Consider the following 20334-nt stretch of genomic DNA (forward strand, 5'->3'; position numbering starts at 1 on the left):
ATTATATATATATATATATATATATATATATATATATATATATATATATGTATGTATATATATATGTATATATATATGTATATATGTATATATATATATATATATATATATATATATATATATATATATATATATATATATATATATATATATAAATATATACATATACTTATACATATATATATATATATATATATATATATATATATATATATATATATATATATATATATATATATATATATATATATATATATATATATATATATATACACATACTACTGATACTACTACTGAAAAAAACTACTGATACTTCTATATTTAAATAATACTAAAGAAAATATGTCATTATTCATTCATGAATGACTAGAAAGGTGTTTAAAAAGTCAATGAAGGGAATTAAATGATCAAAGGGTGTTGGATCTCTTGATATTGTTAATATTGTCTAATTTAGTTTAAAATACTTAATATTAACAAAACTCTGGCTCCACCAATAGCGTGATGTTTTTTTTATTTTTTCAAAGCAACTGGAGATGAAAGGAAACCTATTTAAAAACAAATAAAACAATTTATTAATATAAAATAATACAATTATATTTTTATTTTTTTTATTTAACATTACATTTTTATTATTATTATTATTAGTAGTAGTAGTATTAAACAATTGCCATAAAAAGCTTTTTGTGAGTGTTATAACAAAACAATGTTATTAAAAATACTACTAAATGAATGAATAGAAACATGTTAAAAAAAAAATTAAAAAAAAACAATGAAGGGAATTCTAGGATCAGAAGGTGGGGTATTTCAAAGTTACCAAACGTAAACATTTTTTGATTTAAATAAGAAAAACAGAGCTCTTGTGAAGTTGTTGAGACTGGGATATGTTTATTTTTACCTTTTTGACTCTCTTTGTCATACACTTTGATGTGGACAACGCCTGTGGTCTTATTCCGAAGAGCTGTCAGGTTTTTTCCGTCCCTCTTGTTAACGGTTCCCAGCTGAGCGAGAACATCGTCTGCCCACCATAACTTCCCACCTAGAGAGAAAAATAATGCTTCTGAAAATCAATGAAATTTATATTTGAAATGCAAATTTGACAAGTAACATTTACATGAACTCTTCTTTTTGTTCAACATCAAGATTTTAGGTTAAAATTTAAGTGAAAATAAAATAAACAAATTAAATGTCACCATTTCATGTTTCACACATATTTTTGAATAACATTTCTGCATTTCCTAATTCACTTAAACGCCACGAGCATAATTTTCTTCAATTAAAATACTTAAGATGAACTAAACACTGGCTCAACCAATAGCATGAATTTGAGGCGTAACTATGTTTTTGTCAAATCATTTGGAAGACGAAAGGAAAGCCGCATGAAAACAAACAAAAATAAAAGTGTTTTTGAATTAATATTTGTAATGAATTTTATTTAATGTAAAATACAATAAATGCATTTTTTTGTTTTATTATTTAATATTATAAATGATTTAATATCATTATTTATATTACTATATCTTTATTGTAGTAGTATATAATAGTCATCTAATAAATGCATTTAAAAAAGTGCTTTTTAAATGGTTGGTTATAGCAGCACTGAATATAGTACTTCTGGGCACTTCTTTTATAAATATACTGTACATATCTGTCCTCTCTGAAAGTGAACCAGGGTGAAATGTGTCTTTATCCATGCTGTATTATTTCTTAGCTGCGGACAACACACTGCAAATTTACTAAGCCCTATAGCGTGTCAACTTAGCCTTTAAGAAATGGTACAACACAGAGAAAACCAACCAGGACTCACACACCGTCTGTGATTACACATAATAAAAAGGCATGTGAGTGTTCTGCAGTCTCCCAACATCCTTTTCCCTGGTGACCCAAACCGCTCACGACAAGTTACACATTCCTTTGCCCGTATTACTTGCGAGTCGAGTCTTAGATTGAAAGAGGAGACGTCCCTTGGCGCAAAACCACGCCACCGTACCTCTGCTCTACCCACCCTCTCAGCACTTATGAATCCCTTAGGTGCGAGCAGCGGCATCTTAGTCCCTTGGCAACCCTGAATGGATTACATACAGATGCCAAAAGCGAGCAGGACTATTCTTAGCGCTCGGCCTGAGCTGTAGCTATAAGCCGTTGACAGACACAAACCCAGAGAAAATGAATTATGGAGAACAGTGGTGTTGTACACGTCACGGAGGATCGTTTAGATGCTCCATGGTGAAGAAAGTTCCTGAATGGAGTTAGGGTATGAATTTAATTTGATGCAAATGAAAACTTGACTAATAATGTGTCAACTGCTGGAGTGTTCCATACACCATTTTAGTGTTATTGGCAATATATTTGGGGCTACAGATATTGGATTAGCATTTAACAAATGTTAATAGCAATAAAAATACACTTAGAATGTAAATTTTTAATGAGTTGTACAGTTTAAGTAAATGGAAATACCAACTTCTTTTGTGAGGAAAAAGTAAATACACCCCATACATTTTTTGCCTAAAATTAGAATAAACTGGTGTATTTCCATTAAGTTTATTGTGGCTAATATGCCAAAATAAAAAAATCAGCAACATTTTTAAATTAGCTAAAACATTATATATAGCGGGCTGCTTACTTTTTCCACTGAATCCAATTGAATTTTTGTAGGTATTTTTATTTAATAGAAGATTTCACAGTCTTGTTTTCATTGTTAATTGTTGATCCTCATGACATTCAGCCATCGATACAGTCAAAATAACTTTAACTCTTACCAGGGTATATTTACTTTCTCACAATTCAATTTTTTGTTGAATAAAAGATTGCATTGTCCAGCTTTCAATGTTAAATAATATGATGTTGTCCAAATAAAGCTGCAATTTCAGTAAGTCTGCATACATTGAAAATGACTTTCGATAGGGTGCACTTACTTTTTCACAGTACAATATTGGCCCAATATTTACCCCAGTAATGGTCCTGCAAAAGTAGCTGTATAATTTTTTTCCCCCCCTGTCATTTATATAACATTATATTTAATGTTATATAAACCATGTCTTACGGAGTCTGAAGTCTCTTGTCCATTGATTTTACATACAAATATTTTCAGTAGTTTTATCAAAATAAATGTCATTGAACAAACTACATTTCTCTCATTGCTTCATTTTCATTCATCACATTAAAAATATTCCAAATTAGGGTCACAAGTTCTTTAAATGTAAGAACGAGCAGACTGTGTCTGTGTCTTTGACAACAATGACAAAGAAAATGAAAACGGAAAAGAAGCCATTAATAATTCATTATCTCTTTACTTGTTTCCTTACTCCCGGGATGTAAAAAAAAAACGGGGTTAATTAGACATTAATATTAAACAAATGAGTGTAATAATCAAATGGCCATGAGACGAAAACCAAGAACATGTCAGATGAAGTTCAGTTTTTTCATCTGACAGAAAGGAGAAAGAAGGAAATAAAGCAAGACGCCGGAAAACGATGTGTCTTCAACCGTAAGCCGGCGTGCTTCGTCACAAATTTCTCCGCTGTATGATTCAGACACAAATTCATTTGTTTCCATCTCATTTGTTTCCATTTCAGTAATCTGAAATGTACCCGTCACCGTAACAAATTCCTTGTACAGTATGTGTGAACATATCTGGCAATAAGATCTTTCTGATTCTACATAAAATATCAGGGTGTTATATAGCATGGCACTGCATAACACCCTCATAAATGAGAGGAATCAAGAGTGTTCAGTGTGGCTAAGCAGAGAGAACAGACTCCAACCATCACTCCATTACCAGCTCGCAGACTCTGATTGCCGGGATGGTGCTCAATCTGATTGTATTAGCGGTTGGCGACGTCAGTATCTGATTGTGAGAGGGTTTGAGAGGATGATACAGCAGGAAAAGCTAGAACAGGTTGTTCCTCGGGGTTTAATCAAATAATACATCCGCATTTTGGCATGTTTGGCTGGGCAGATGATTTATCTCACACAGTCCTCAAGATTCAAGATCTTTTACCTCCACAGCCGGTCCTACTCAGAAACAGGTGCGGGTGGAATAAGCCAAAAGAAATGAGTTATATTTGTGTGTGTGTGTGTGTGTGTGTGTGTGTGTTAATATAAATAGGGTTTTATTTTTTGTTAAATGTTCAAACAATTGTAAATATAAAATAATTATAAATAATAGTATTGATAATTGTTAACTATAATTGTGTACAATACATCATTTGTAAAACAAACAACTGTTCATAATTATTATAAACAGCTATTAATTGTGATGATAAAAATAATTCGAAAACTTTCAATTCTGATAAAAATAACCAAATAGTAATTTATTTTTATTTATTTATTTATTTTTTTAATGTAAACCCTAAACCAATAAACACATTCAACACTTCATCTCTACTCATATGTGACACATCTTTGTCTTGGAATAAAATAAAACAGTCCTGCTTGCTGACAGGCCCAGGATATTTAACAGCAGATATTCAATAGCATAATTCCTACTCTCATGTAGCTCATACCTGTCAATACATCAAAAACCCCTATAATTCAGCCTAATTAGAAGGCTTACAAATCTTCTTTTCCTTGGGAAGTCGGGACGTTTTATCTCCTGAACACTGAAAGTGAGGCGTTTCAAACAGAACTGATGTCTTTAGCTGATGATCCTCTGGTTTTGAGCCAGCTGTTTGATTCTTGATTAACGTCAATCCACAAATGATGAAAAATGGGCACTCTTCTTGAGCGATTTATGTGCTGGGTTAAAGGAAATGAAATGATGAAAGAAAGAGGGGCACACGGGCAAGTGCTTCATTGACTTTCTTTATGTGAGAGAAAAACCCTGAATTTTAAAAACTTTATATCTGCTATTTGGACAAAAAGAATGTTTTAACAATGTTATTATGTTTGTTGTCGATAGATTTTCTTTAAAGACAATATGAAATGTGTACTTTTTTCAATAGATATACTTGATCTTATTGTGCACAACCCATCAGTGCACTTTCTTTTGGAGTATAAAAAAAAAAACATAATAATAATAATTTTTACCCAACTGAAATCATTTGTTACAATTTTTCTTTTTTTCTAACGTTAACAAAGATACAAAAAAAAAATAGTGTAATAAATGTATTGTTCGTGGTTAATGATAGTTAATGCAATAACTAACCATAACTAATGGAAACTTACTGTAAAGAGTAAATAAGCATGGATAGAAGTTAAAATTATGTTATTATGTGAGCAGAAACCGGTAAAAGCAAATCAAAGATGAAACACAAAAAAGTACACATCAAAAAACGGAACAAAACAGAGTAAAAAAACAAACAGCAACATAAAAAACGGAACAAAAAAAGAGCAAACAAAAAACAAAAAACAGTAAAACTAAAAAAAAACAGAACAAAAAAAACTGAGTAAACAAAACAGAAAAAAATCAAAAATAGCAAACAAATCAAATCAAAAAGAACCAATAAAACCCAGAACAAAACTATAGAGGAAAGAAAATAAAACAAACATACAAAGATAAAAAACAAACTGAGCAAACAAAAAATAAAAAAACAGCAAAATGAAGCAAAACAGAGCAAATAAAAAATAACGTACTCGGTTACTAACGTAACCTCGGTTCCCTGAGATGAGGGAACGAGTACTGCGTAAGCTAGCTTACGCTATGGGAAAAGGTCCCCTTTTCTCGAGAATATGAAGCCAAAAATTATCCTTAATTTTTTAATAATTTAAAACGCAGTGCTGCAGCACAGCAGACCCAAGCGAAGCGGCTCGCGCGCTTATTGGCTGTGCTGCGGCAACTGCAGCAACCTATGGTGAGGCGGCGGAGAGTAACGAACCAATGGGGGCGCTTCGCGCCCATTGGACGTCAGAGCGCGCCAAAATAGGCGTGGCTGGAACTATATAAGCCACCGCTTCACCATAGGGATCAGGTTTTAAATCGACTGAAGCGATCACCCGGTCCGAGCACATAGCACGGCAGGTTACGCAGTACTCGTTCCCTCATCTCAGGGAACCGAGGTTACGTTAGTAACCGAGTACGTTCCCTTTCGAGAGTACTCTCGTACTGCGTAAGCTAGCTTACGCTATGGGAACACAATGTAAAACGCCGTGCGTGCTCGGGAACTTCGACCTGTCACAGCCCAAGGTGAGAGCTCGGGGCTTTATAGCAGGAGAAATCCCAATCCCAACAGCCAACCTTAGTGAGCTTTATATAGGGAACGAAAAAAAAGGGGGACGTGATAAGGCTTAGCACGTCTATATAGAAAGTACCCTGGCCTGCAGGGCAGGGACTTGCAGATTATAGAATCTAATAAATGTGGACGGAGAGGCCCAGCCTGCCGCCGCACAGATATCATCCAGTGGTATCCCGCAGGACCACGCCCATGACGAGGCCATACCTCGGGTGGAATGGGCTCTGATGCCGAACGGGCAGTGAAGGCCCTTAGATTTGTAAGCCAGCGAGATAGTGTCTACTATCCATCGCGATAGGCTTTGCTTCGTGGTGGCGAGACCTCGGGTGCGCCCACCAAAGCATATGAAGAGCTGGTCCGACCTCCTGAATAAGGCGGAGCGCGCAATATAGGTTTTAAGAGCCCTGACGGGGCAGATGAAGCTCGCGTTGCTTTCGTCGCTTTGCGAGGAAAGGGCTGACAGCGAGATGACCTGCGCTCTGAACGGTGTTGAGAGCACCTTGGGGACATAGCCCTGTCTTGGTCTGAGAATGTCTCTGGAGTCATTAGGCCCAAACTCGAGACAGTCAGCGCTTACAGATAGCGCATGTAAATCCCCCACTCGCTTGACTGAGGCCAGAGCCAGTAGAAAAGCGGTTTTGAACGAAAGAAGCTTCATATCGACAGACTGAAGCGGTTCAAAAGGGGGGCCCTTTAAGGCCTCTAGGACCGTGGACAGGTCCCAGGAAGGGATTGAAGGGGGTCGGGGAGGGTTCATCCGACGAGCTCCCTTAAGGAAACGAATGACCAGTTCGTTTTTTCCCAGTGATAGGCCGGCCACCGGAGCATGAGAAGCTGCAATGGCTGCCACATACACTTTGAGCGTAGACGGGGATCTGCCCGCATCTAAACGCTCCTGTAGGAAGGAGAGTATCTCCGACACGTCACATAAGTGAGGGTCTAGGTTCCATGTCCCGCACCAGGTGGAGAACACTGACCATTTCTGCGCGTAAAGGCGCCTGGTTGAGGGCGCTCTGGCTTCCGTAATGGTCTTTAACACTCCCTCAGGGAGGTTCCCGGGTACCCGTTGAGGGGCCATACATGAAGGGCCCAAAGTTCGGGGTGGGGATGCCAGAGCGCGCCCTTCAGCTGCGTGAGGAGATCTTTCCGCAGCGGTATTGGCCATGGGGCTGTACTGGACAGCTGCATCAGCTCGGAGAACCAAGGTTGGGTCGTCCAGAGTGGGGCTACTAGCAGCATAGCACATCTGCTCTTCCTGACCCGATCGATGACCTGCGGCAGCATCGCGACCGGTGGGAAGGCATAAAGCGGGCGTCTGGGCCAATCGAGGGCCAGCGCGTCCCTGCTCTTTGAAAAATATATTGGGCAATGAGCGTTGTCTTCTGAGGCGAAGAGGTCGACCTCTGCCCTGCCGAAGATGCTCCACATCAACTGAACCGTCTGTGGGTGAAGAGACCACTCCCCAGGGGGAACATTCGCCCTGGAAAGCATGTCCGGGCCCCGGTTCAGGATGCCAGGTACATGCGCTGCCTTTAGCGAGCGCAGATTGCAATGTGCCCATGTCAGAAGACGCTCGGTCAGGGTGTGCAAGGTTTCTGACCTGACACCACCCTGGCGATTTATTTAGGGCACCACTGACATGCTGTCTGATCTGACCAGAACGTGATGGCCCTTTAAAAATGGGAGGAAAGCTTTCAGGGATAGTTCGACCGCTATCATCTCCAGACAGTTTATGTGTAACAGTCGCTCCGGGCTCGACCAGAGGCCGGAGGCAGACCTGCCCTCGTACAGGGCGCCCCAACCGAGGTTGGATGCATCTGTCGAGACTACTTTCCATTTCGAGACAGCGCCCGTGCTTACGCCTAACTGATACCAGTTGGCTATTTTCCAAGGGGCCAGAGCTGCGATGCAGCCGTTGTGACGTCAGACGCGCTGTACATGTCACAGAGTCTATGTCTATCCCCAAAAAGGAAATCCTCTGGCTGGGAGACAGAGCGCTCTTGACAGTGTTGATCGTGAGACCCAGGCATTCTAAATGGCTGAGGATCCAGGATCTGTGTGTCGTCAGTAGTTCCTCGGAATGGGCTAAAACTAGCCAGTCGTCGAGGTAGTTCAATACTCGCACTCCCCGCATTCTCAGGGGTGCGAGAGCGGCATCCATGCACCGCGTAAACGTACGGGGCGCTACGGAGAGGCCGAATGGAAGAACCATGTACTGATAAGTCTGCCCCTCGAAGGCGAATCTCAAGAATGGCCTGTGATGGGGTGCTATTTGAATGTGAAAGTAAGCGTCTTTCAGATCCACTGAGAAAAACCAATCCCTCGGGCGAATTTGCGCGAGTATTTGTTTGGTAGTTAACATTTTGAACGATCGCGTCATAAGCGCTTTGTTCAAACGTCTGAGATCTAGGATGGGTCTGAGACCGCCATCCTTTTTTGGTACGAGGAAGTAGCGGCTGTAAAAGCCTGACTCGCGCTGCGCAGGGGGGACAGTTTCTATCGCCCCTTTTGCAAGAAGGTTTATCAGTTCGGCGCGAAGGACGTGTGTCATTTCGCTTTTCACTTTCGTTTCGACCACGGCGCGAAAGCGCGGCGGTCTGCGAGCGAACTGAAGCGAGTAACCTCGTTTTATTATATTCAAAACCCAATCTGATATGCCGGGGATGGCCTGCCATGCAGCGGCTCGTGCGGCTATGGGTTGAATGTGCTTCGGGCACTGGCCGCCTGTTATGAGGGGACCAGTAGCTCGAGTATGCTGTGCTTGTGACACTGTGGTGACAGCGCTTATTTGTAGGGTTGCGCACTGAGAAGTGGGCATGCGCGCTACATTTAGAGCACCTCCGGCGCGAGCGGGAAGGTGGGCATGAAAGGAGACCCGAGTGAGTCTTTGTGACACTTGGGGGAGTGTGTATACATGTAGGGGTGCGTACTGTGTAGTGGACACACTGCCTACATAGAAAAAGCTCTCTTTGTGCTTTATTGAGGTCGCCGTGAAAACGGCGTTTGTGTGCAGGCGTGCGTGCATTGTAACAGGCTCGTTTACTGCAGTATAGACATCTCCAACCGCCTTTAGTGAGGGGATTGGAGGAAGCATGTGAGGTTTCTTGTGTGGTGGTCCGGCCGCAGCGGGACTTAACCACGGTCTTTTCAGCCCGAAGGTCAGGAGGGCTTCGGAGGCTCGGGGTTCAGCACAATCCTGGGCCGAGGTCCCCGTCTCTCTGGCGGTTTGCGGCTCGTAGAGCGAGAGCGGTGCTGGGTTTTGGTCGCTGGGCGAGACTGTAAGTCTGGCTGCGATGGCTTCGAGGTCTGAGGGGGCGGCGCGTTTCTACGGCGTCCCGCAGCAGAGCTAGAGCGTTTCGGCAGGAAGTGTCTCATTGCCTGCGACGTTTTCTGAGCCTCAGTGAAGCGTTCAGCGAAACCCTTAACCGACTGGCCAAAGAGGCCGGAAGGCGAGATAGGAGAGTCGAGAAAGGCGGATTTGTCGGCGTCTTTCATCTCCGTGAGCGTGAGCGAGAGGTGTCGCTCTAAAACAGCGAGGCTTGCCATGCTTCGGCCGATCGCTTGTGCTGTGGTCTTTGTCGCACGCAGGGCTAGATCAGTAGCGCTGCGGAGATCTTTAAAGTCATAGGTATCTGGGGCAGACTCGTCCAGGTTACGGAGAAGTCTGGCCTGAAAAACCTGCAGCACAGCCATGGTGTGTAGAGCCGAAGCGGCTTGACCAGCGGAGGTGTAAGCTCGGCCAGCGAGAGCTGAGGTGGTGCGGCACGGCTTGGATGGATGCACAGGCTTCGACCGCCATCCAGCGGCTGAGGGCGGGCAGAGGTGTGCAGCAATAGCCTCCTCGAGAGGGGGGAGGCTCTCGTAACCGTGGTCTCGGGCGCCGTCGACAGAGGAGAGCGCTGACGAGACAGAAGTCTTCAAGCGTGCGGAGAATGGGGCTTTCCACGACTTCGTGAGTTCATTGTGAACTTCCGGGAAGAAGGGGGCGTTTCTTTGCGGAGGGGCCGAAGGGCGCCCCTGCAGGAACCATTCATCCAGCTTGCTTTTAGCGGGCTCGTCTGGAGGAGACCAGTCGAGCTGAAGGTCGCTGACAGCCCTTGTAAGCACGCGAGTAAGCTCCGCGTCGATATCGGCGCGTTGTCCGGTGCAGCTGGGTGCTGTAGAGGGGGGGGGGTCCGCAATGGAGCCCGACCATTCCTCACTACTGGACGCGGCGAGAGAAAGGCTGTCGTGTCTGTCCTCTTCCGTCTCAGGCGCTCCGAAGGAGAAGGGGGCGCTGGTGAGCAGGGACTGGCGCTGCTCGTCCACGAAGAGGACAGGCGAAGGAGCGAGAGCGGGCGAGGCACGCGGGGAGTGTTCCGGCGTGAGCTCGCGTGTAACAGTATGTTCAGGCATTCTCTGATCGCGGCGTTTCTTACGCGGCACTTGAGAGAGAAGAGGCGGAGCGGGTGGAGCATCGTGGCTGGTTTGAGCTAATCGAGCCCGCAGGGTCGATATAGCCATGTCGTCGCACTCAGGGCAGCCGCCCTTGAAGAGTGTGCTCTCAGCATGCTCGCGGCCCAGGCAGGAGACACAGATGATGTGGCGGTCCTCGCTGGGCAGAGGGCCTCGGCAGGAAGCGCAGGCCCGAGGCATTTGAAACAACGCCTCGAATTCTGGAGGAAAAAAGTGTGATGCAGCGGCAAACACACTAGCTTTGAAAAGGATATAGTCACGCCGGATGGCGCAGCAGGAAGCGAGTGCTGAAGGCGGCGTCGAGATGAAGCACGAGCCGGCGTCCTCAGATCTGCGTTGCAGTGCTATCCCGCTGAGAGGCTTTTCGACGGCGTGTAGAGGCTTCTCCGGAGAAGACAGCGAAGTGCAGGTGAGATCGCTGAAGGAGATGAAATCTGATCCCTATGGTGAAGCGGTGGCTTATATAGTTCCAGCCACGCCTATTTTGGCGCGCTCTGACGTCCAATGGGCGCGAAGCGCCCCCATTGGTTCGTTACTCTCCGCCGCCTCACCATAGGTTGCTGCAGTTGCCGCAGCACAGCCAATAAGCGCGCGAGCCGCTTCGCTTGGGTCTGCTGTGCTGCAGCACTGCGTTTTACATTATTTAAAAATTAAGGATAATTTTTGGCTTCATATTCTCGAGAAAAGGGGACCTTTTCCCATAGCGTAAGCTAGCTTACGCAGTACGAGAGTACTCTCGAAAGGGAACTATAAAGCAGAGCAGGGAAAAAGCAACAAAACAAAACCAAAAACAGGGAGGAAAAACAGATAGTTGCGCTGCTAGTGGAGTGGTAAGAGAAACTTAAACCTAGTATATAAATATATATTTTAATATATTTGACCACAGATTTACCAATCTAGAAATATTCATATAATAACCCAAAATGTGATTTTTCCAACATATTTTACAGTTTTATAGGTCCAATCAAACTAAGACGGCTAAAATCACATCCCAATCTATTTCAGGCTCATTCTGTCACTAGGAATATGCCACATTACAGAAGTTAAATGAGTTGTGAATACCATTATACATTTATATTTGCTCATTTAGCAGACACTTTTATCCAGAGAACATGAGGAACATCAAAATTTTATGCCAGCTTTATGTCAATACGGTTTCCTCTGTATGACAAATCGCTTGGTTTTCCTCATTTGCTTTGCATAAAAGCACCTGGTAAATGAATACATGTAAATGTCACAAAAAAATCTTCAGGATTTGCACCGAAAATCAGCCTGGAGTCAGAAGCCACACGCAAGATGACAGCGTAAATTCATATCTGTCTTTGGCTGAGTCTAAAAACCCACAGAGCTGCTACAATCAGCAAACACAGCTGCGACATCAAAAGTCGTGAGTCATCAAAGTTCAAGAAAAAAACCCATGTCAGAACATGAATAGTGATGCGATTCAAGCCTTTTGAAAACAACAATCTCCCTCAACTGATTCGTAATTGCAGTGTATTAAAACAGCTCCACAATTAAGCCTTAACAAAAACCCCGGGGCCCACATTCAGCATAAAAACTATTCCTTATCATTCATTCGCCACTGTTCACAAACCATTTATACTGTCTATCATCGTACTAATTAAATAGCTCCATTATTTGCTTGGTTATAATTAACCTTACTAAATCAATGCTGATGAAAACAGCCTTCACTTACCCATCACTGCTAATGCTGTAGCTTTCTGGAGGTCTTTTTTAAAGCTGTCAATCACGTCTAGGCCACTCCCATCCAGGTTACACCTATTAATGGTTCCATTTCCGGAACTCATCCAGTACAGCTTGTTGCCTGAGAAGTCAATCGACAGCCCTGTAATGTACAAAGAAAATATGAAAACATAAAGCAATGGCTCATAAAAAATATGCATACATGCAAATACGTATACATTATATGCACATATGTTGTTAATATAAGCATAATTGTTTTAATTGAACTTTCTATTCAAATAATTTCAACAAAACTAGTAAGCAGCAACTGTTTTCAACACTGATAATAAGAATTGTTTTACAAATAAATACATCCATGGTGAGCATAAGAGACCTCTTTTAAAAAACATTAAAATATGAATACAATTTGAGTTTGGAAAGATATGAGGAGAAAAAAATCATGCAAATTAAATTTTTTTGGTGAAATATTCCTTTAACTGGATGCTCGAGAGTAAATAAAATGATCCCGAAACTTCATTATTTGACCTTATCTTGTCACAAGAGATGTTTCTTTTAAAAATGGCTTATTTAAATAACAAAGAATTGAACATCGTTTCATCTCATGAATATCAACACTCATCGTCGCTATCAAAACGTGTCTGGTTATTTAAAATCTGCAACTTTCCCTACAGCAAAGCATTTTTATGTGGGGCACAGCATAAATAGTGTTCGATACACTATGTTCAAAAGGTTGATTTCTCTTTTTATTTCCTTCATCTGCAATAATCCCTCGTTCACATCATAACGATAACTGCTGTTACTTAAGATTTGGCTTAGGCCAGAATTGCATGTACTATGTGTCAGGGAGATTTTGCTATAATTATGAGTTAAGGGGAGGACCACAGAGAGCTCCAACAATACCTAGGGCATAGATTTAATGATTATAGCAGACACGACCGAGAGGAAAAGGAGGTATGAGAAATGGTGCCCTTGTTCTCACATGCAATTACAGTAAATACATGTACATGAGGATATGTAATCTTGAAAATGTTAAATAGATTGTTCAAAACAAAACAGCATATTTACTAAATGGTTTTTTAAAAAAGTGTAAGCGCAAAAGTGAAACTTAAAAAAAATATATATATATATATAATATATATATATATATATTAAAGAAAGGCAAAGACAACAGTGTTGCTAACATCTTACTCTATGCTGTTTGTGCAAAAAAAGAATTACATTGGAAAAAAAAATTGAAAAGCAAAACAGACAAAGGCAAAGCAAAGAAAAACAAAACCAAGTGAGGCAAATAGCAAAACAAAAGCAACACAAAACAAACTAAATCTAAGCAAAAGCAAAGGAAAGCAAAGCAAAACAGATTACAGCAATGCAAAAACAAAGCAAAGAAAAGCAAAACAAAAGCAATGCAAAACAGAATAAAGCACAGCACAAGCAAAGCAAAACAGATGAAAGCAACACAAAAACAAAAGAAATGCAAAACAGACAAAAGCAAAGCAATGATAATCTAAACTAAACAAAAAAGCAGTGCAAAACCAACTAAAGCAAAGCAAAATGAAGCAAAGAAAAACAAAATAAAACAAAAGCAAAAGCGAAGCAAAACAGAAAAGCAAAATCAAAGAAAAGCTAAGCAAAACGAGGCAAAACCGACAAAGGCAGAGCAAATAAAACTTCCATGAAATAAAATAAATAACATTCAAGATTCATGTAGAATATTAAAAACTAAACTAAAATCAATTTACCTGAAAAAAAAAAATGGAAATCTAATTCAATTTTTTTTATAAAAAAAACTATAATAGTATCTCAATAATTTAAAACTAAGACCATTTTGGATGATTGTTTTCACTATATCGTAATGCATTCTGGGACTGTTTTCTCCACATATGACACAGGCCTTAGATTTTGATCAAAGACAGTACCACAGAAAGAAGCCGTAACCATTTTGCCTTAAAATACTAAAGTACGTAGCTCACTACTGTAGGTTTTGGAACTTCAATTTACCAACAGGCTCCTTCTGGTTCTGGTGCAAAATCTTGATGTTGCTGCCATCCATATTGGCCATATTTATAGTGCTCCCATCCATCCAGAACATCTTCCTGTAGACCACAACAAAACAAGTATCATTCAGAGAGATGGATTAGTCTTGAAGATGAAGGATGGGACTATTCTGTTTAAGGAACGTGACCTGTGTGAAGGTCGGGAAGGTAGAAAAGAACTTTATCTTCACATTTACCACAGAGCACAAAACAATCAAATAAAGCTGTCTCGATCTCCCTCATACATCTTGATGGTGCGCATGAACCTACGTGACAGATGACTTTCAGAAATGTCGATGGGGTCGGAAGCTAAAATGAGAAGACAGCTGGTGGAAAAAAAAAATGCAATACGAGGGGCAAAGATCAAGAGATATTGGTGAGTGAAATAAAACAACACTGTACCATGCCTTAGATCCATCAATGGATTACAGAATCACGTTATATTAAATCTCAAGTAAACAATTGTGAGGAGCTGGCTCCATTTTTAATTAGCTTGCATGCCTGGAATCATAATGTATGCTAATTAAAGAGCTGTCATCAACCAGCCCAACAAGGGTAAGATAAATTCACATTTCTGATTGGCTAACAACCAGTTTGGCATCGTTAAACGGTTTTCACGGCTACAACTATTTGTCAGTTTTAATCAACTCCAAGAAAATGCCTCTAATAACTTTAGTTAATTGTGCATGGGGAATATAAACAGAGACCTGTTCAGTAATTAGCTTTGTAAATGATGTATCTCACGCGCAGATTTAAAGGTAACAAAATGTGACGATTCAACGGAAGTATGCAATTACTTACTAATAAATAGGATAGCGATCTTTGGCGACACGCAGCCCTTAACTTCTCCATTATGTGTATGGCTAATTGTTAGTGTGGTTTTTGCTATGTTACCCTTCTGATGGATGCAGAATGAGACACTTGGGTTTGTCCATCCCATGAACGACAGTGTTTTTGAGAGATCCATCAAGACGGGCGACGTTAATGTGGGTCTCGTCGTTGTCTGAGCTCATCCAGTACATGTTTCTGGAGAGCCAATCAATAGCCAGGCCCCGGATATTAGATAGGTCTGTAAAAACAGATATTATCATAAGTAATCTGCATTTTTCATTACATAAAACAACGTAGATATATAGTGTATATTATTATATATATTATAATATATGTGTGTGTGAGTATAAATATATATATATATATATATATATATATATATATATATATACACATACATACATACAAACATATATATTTATATGCAAGTGAAATTTTAAAAGAAGGAAATAAATTAATTTACATAATAATAAATAAAATGTTTTCTACATTTTATAGTATAGCATCTTTTATTAAAACAAGGCAGGCAAAAATAAAAGCAAACATTATTAATATTTTTCATAATGTTTTATCAAAATAAAAAGGCAAAAAATATAATAAAAAACTAAAAAGGAAACGAATATAATATAATACCACATTATGTTATATTTATGATTTAGACATTTATAGAACTTATGAATGAATTTAAAAACAGGCAAAAAAGGAAACAAAATTAAATTAAATTAAATTAACAGTTAAAGTAGAATAACCTAAATATTTACCCATGCTAATAAAGAAAGCTGCTCATTGGAAATACGTATAGATCACAGCAACAAAATGACAACAATAAATTAAATTTAAAATTCAATTCAATTCAATTTATGCATTTAGCAGACTTACAGAGCATTCAGGCTATCATTTTTATCTATCATGTGTTCCCGGGGAATCAAACCCCCAACCTTGCGTTTTCTTGCTTGCTCTACCACTTGAGCTACAGGAACACTAAATTAAAATTAAGTATAATTTAATAAATTATTTTCTTTGTCAGGACACATTTGACTCCTCTTTGAATAAAAACAGGAAAAAAAAGCTATTCTAACTGGGTGAGATTATAGCTGTCAAAATGGACCTCTGCGTACCTCCAGATAGGACGGTTTCAAGTTTGGTTCCGTTAATGAACGCCCGTTTTATAGTTCTGGTCTTCACATCGGCCCAGTAAATCCTCTCGTCTACAGCATCGTAGTCCATCGCCGAGACATCATCGATATCAGGTACGGTGAGGGCCATGATGACGTTGAGGTACGGGTTGTCCATGTCCACTCCTCGAATCTCAGATCTCCGAGCGTATAACAGAAACTTCTTCACACCTATTCATGTACATAACTATATAATCAACTCAAATTCACTCTCAATTTAATTCTGTTTCTCTATCTCTAGTATCACCGGGAGGGAAAAATATGACCTGAATCAGTTAGTGAGACAAATATAATAATGTGAATTGAGTGTACTTACAAAGGCAGCGCTATAAAGACATAAAGCTCAAAGGACTCATACTGTAAATTCTCCTTTCTTGACCTCCAGAGAGATCTCTGGGGTGGCCGCTAAAGAGAGATCTCCATTTCAGTCTGTAATGAGTTTAGGTAGGTCGCGTAATTCCCCTGATACATGCTAGGATTATTCCAATATCAGATATTCTGCTTTACATCAGCTCCATTCAGTTGTGAATCGCTCATTTTAATGAAGAGGCCTATATTGTAATTCAGTGAAGCATCAGTGTACATGAATGTATTAATGAAATCTATTTCAATAAATCTAACAAAAAACTGTGCTTTATACATGTATATATATATATATATATATATATATATATATATATATCTGAACATGATATATATGTTTCACAAAAGTGTTTCACAAAGAGCGAGATCTCCAGAACTCACCTTGGCAGGTTCGATTGTTGGCCGACAGTTTCATGAGGTGTGGACAGGAGCAAGACGCATTAGCATTATAATTTATAAGACAGAGGTGAGAACACGGGCCTCTTCCTTTGTTACCAGCACATGGGTTAGGAGCTGAAACAGACGGGAGGAGAGAAGAGAAAAGATTTATGAAAGAATAACTGAGTATACGTTGTGCATACGTCACATTAATATTGAATTCTCCTGATTTACCACCACAGTGACTTATTAGGCAGTGATGCCTTTGATTCTTATTTCCACAGGTCAAAGTAAAACATTTTAAAAGTAATTTATTTTCTTTTTTGAGTCTTTTATTATTTCTTCAGCTAGTTATTAGGCAATGCGGCTTGCATTAATGCACATAGTCTCCTGAAAACCAAAAGTACTCTGCCTAACAAGTGGAAGATGTGGATGGTGTGCTGAGTAATTAGGCCCCTTATTCCCTCACCAACAATCCCTGGGTTTGTTCTTGCTCAGAGAAAGGTTATTTCTCCACAACTCTAAATAGGATCGTAAAACACACACGTAACTAAAAACTGCATAACAAGTCCATAAAAAAACAGTTGTTTCAGGCCTAATGAATGCAGTAATCTCTATGTCACTCTTGCTAAGCTATTCTGACATGTGAAAAACCGATAGCAATGCGGGCTGGCCTCTACAGATGCAGACGGGTAATGAAAACGGACACAGAACAGACATTCAGCGCTATAAACACAATTCCAAAACAGAGGAAAGCAGGTGCGAAGCCACAGGACAAAAACAGCCAAGAGCAGACATGAAAAAAGTCGGAAAAATTACAAGTACTGGTTCAGGTTAAGGCTCATTCATTTCATTACAATGATTTAGTTTTGTAGTATAGCCTATTCACTTCAGTTATTACTTGAAAAAAAAAATATGAAGAATGTTTACTTAATTTAAAAATCAAGACCCATCTTGTTTTTTTATTTAATTTGAATAAATGAATGAAATCTTTAAAAAACCTTTTAATACAACAACAAAATATAAGAAAAGTAACCAATAATAAATCAATATTTCCAGTGCTTTAATCTAAATCTCAAAACAGAGTACATCAAGTGTTAATCGAAGGCCAAACACAGCCAAGAACAGAAATAAACAAAAATATATATATATATATTTCAAATAGTTCAGTAAAAATTCTAAATCCCTAAATTCTAATAATTCAATTGCTTAATTAGTCAGAATGTTTCCTTGATTCAGAAACTGCAGGCAAGGCAAGGCAAGGCAAGGCAAGGCAAGGCAAGGCAAGGCAAGGCAAGGCAAGGCAAGGCAATTAAATTAAATTAAATTAAATTAAATTAAATTAAATTAAATTAAATTAAATTAAATTAAATTAAATTAAATTAAATTAAATTAAATTAAATTAAATTAAATTAAATTAAATTAAATTAAATTAAATTAGATTTGATTATCAAAACAAATAAATATAAGAAAAGCCTAGAAAACAAAACCATCAAAACAGGTGAAACAAATGCATAAATAAATAAAAGCACAAATTATTAGCACTATAAACAAAATCAAAAACAGGACAAACTCAGCTAAGAGCAAGGAAAAAAGAAAGTTAGAAAAACGATCATAAATGTTTCGATCTAAAAGCTCAGGAGCACACTTTTGAAAATAAAAACACCCATTTCTAAAGTAGGCTGTACATTTCAAAACAACCTGGTTCAAAGCAAGTGACGAGTCTAAATATACAATTCTAAAAATGATTTACTCAAGATTTTTACTTTCATCAACTTTCATCCTTCATTTTCAAGCACTGTATATAGTTGAAGTTGGTGCTTCAAAGCAATTTTGATCAGAACATGAAACACCAGATCCACAATCTCACAAAAATCCTTCACACATCTGTGCGGCGTATCACTCCATCTATACTGTAGGTTTATAGCTGCCAATCACTATCTGGAACGCTCTGTGAATGTTTCCGCCAGCCCATTATAAGTGTTTAGCTGGAGTCATGAGTTAACTAAGAGCCTCTTAGCACCATTAAGGGTGTAATTTAACTTTGTTGGATGATGCCAAGCTCGATGTGTTGACAGAAGGCTGATTCTTCTGCATCTGGCAGATGTACACCCAAGGGAAAAGTTGCTGGACAGCCATCATGAGCTGATTCAATTTTGTTTTATTTATGGGATGCTTTTTGGCTCTTCTTTTGTACTTTATTGCCCAAACGGTGAACAAATTTTATTAGGCCAATAAAAAAAAGGAGGAATAGATTTCAAGCGCATGTTCAGTGTTGCCTGAACTGAAATTACCCATAGGTCATTAGGGTTAGCTCTTTTGACTTAAGCCAGCAAACAACAACCGAATAGACCCTAGCAACCAGCAAAAACACCATAGCAACCTTATAACTGCCCATTAAAAACCACTCAGACTTGACCACTTTGACTTGAGTTTTTGCATGAACATGCTGTCACAGCTTTTCAGAAAATGCTAAACAAACTAAAAATGTATAAATCATGACAAAATTATGAAATGTTAATAACTTCTTTATTATAATTTAATAGGTTTTTGTAACATTTTCATTTATTTGGGGGGAAAAAATAGATATCAATACACAGCTTATTGCATGGAAATTTGCTCTGATCTTTTTTAATATAATATAAAATAAAAGAACTCAAAAATAAAACATTCCTTTGTTTCTGATTTGGTACATATTTTGGTTCTGAATAAACCAAACTAAACTAATAAAAAATAAATAAATAAAACAAATAACTTCACAAAAGAACTCTAAAATAAAAGATCTTTTTGTTTCCGTTTTTGGTACATCTTTTGGTTCTGACTAAACTAAACTAAACTAAATCATTTCACAAAAGAACATTCTTTTGTTTCTTTTTTTGGTACATCTTTTGGTTCTGACTAAACTAAACTAAACTAAACTAAATCATTTCACAAAAGAACATTCTTTTGTTTCTGTTTTGGTACGTCTTTTGGTTCTAATTGAAAGTGCATTGAGTTTTTAATTAGAAGAGATTTGTGACCTTGTAGTGTTTGACTGTCTGTTTCATGTTTCAGAAATGATGGGAATTCTTGATGGGAATCAAGGGAGTTCTTGACGAGACAGCTTTGCAGCCAATTAGTCCCTAAAATAGTGAGAAGTGGGAATGTGCCAAAACTGGGTCATTGTATGCTGTTAATCCAACATCACTCAATCTAGAGATTTCTCTCATTATGTTCTGTTGGATCCTT

The 20334-nt window shown here is 39.1% G+C and overlaps 1 protein-coding gene across 1 annotated transcript in view; it reads right to left on the bottom strand.

Annotated features, from left to right (window-relative positions):
* LOC132131111 (low-density lipoprotein receptor-related protein 1B-like) overlaps positions 1 to 20334 on the bottom strand; it is a 238602-nt gene that overhangs the window by 101761 nt on the left and 116507 nt on the right. Inside the window, exons 27-32 of the mRNA XM_059543053.1 lie at positions 17110 to 17241; positions 16309 to 16536; positions 15254 to 15428; positions 14325 to 14419; positions 12319 to 12468; positions 896 to 1036 (exon numbers count right to left, since the gene is read on the bottom strand). Of these exons, the coding sequence (XP_059399036.1) occupies positions 896 to 1036; positions 12319 to 12468; positions 14325 to 14419; positions 15254 to 15428; positions 16309 to 16536; positions 17110 to 17241 (921 nt within the window). The remainder of the gene's footprint in view (positions 1 to 895; positions 1037 to 12318; positions 12469 to 14324; positions 14420 to 15253; positions 15429 to 16308; positions 16537 to 17109; positions 17242 to 20334) is intronic.

The sequence above is a fragment of the Carassius carassius genome, chromosome 48 (genome assembly GCF_963082965.1).
Source record: "Carassius carassius chromosome 48, fCarCar2.1, whole genome shotgun sequence".
Classification (NCBI taxonomy): domain Eukaryota; kingdom Metazoa; phylum Chordata; class Actinopteri; order Cypriniformes; family Cyprinidae; genus Carassius; species Carassius carassius.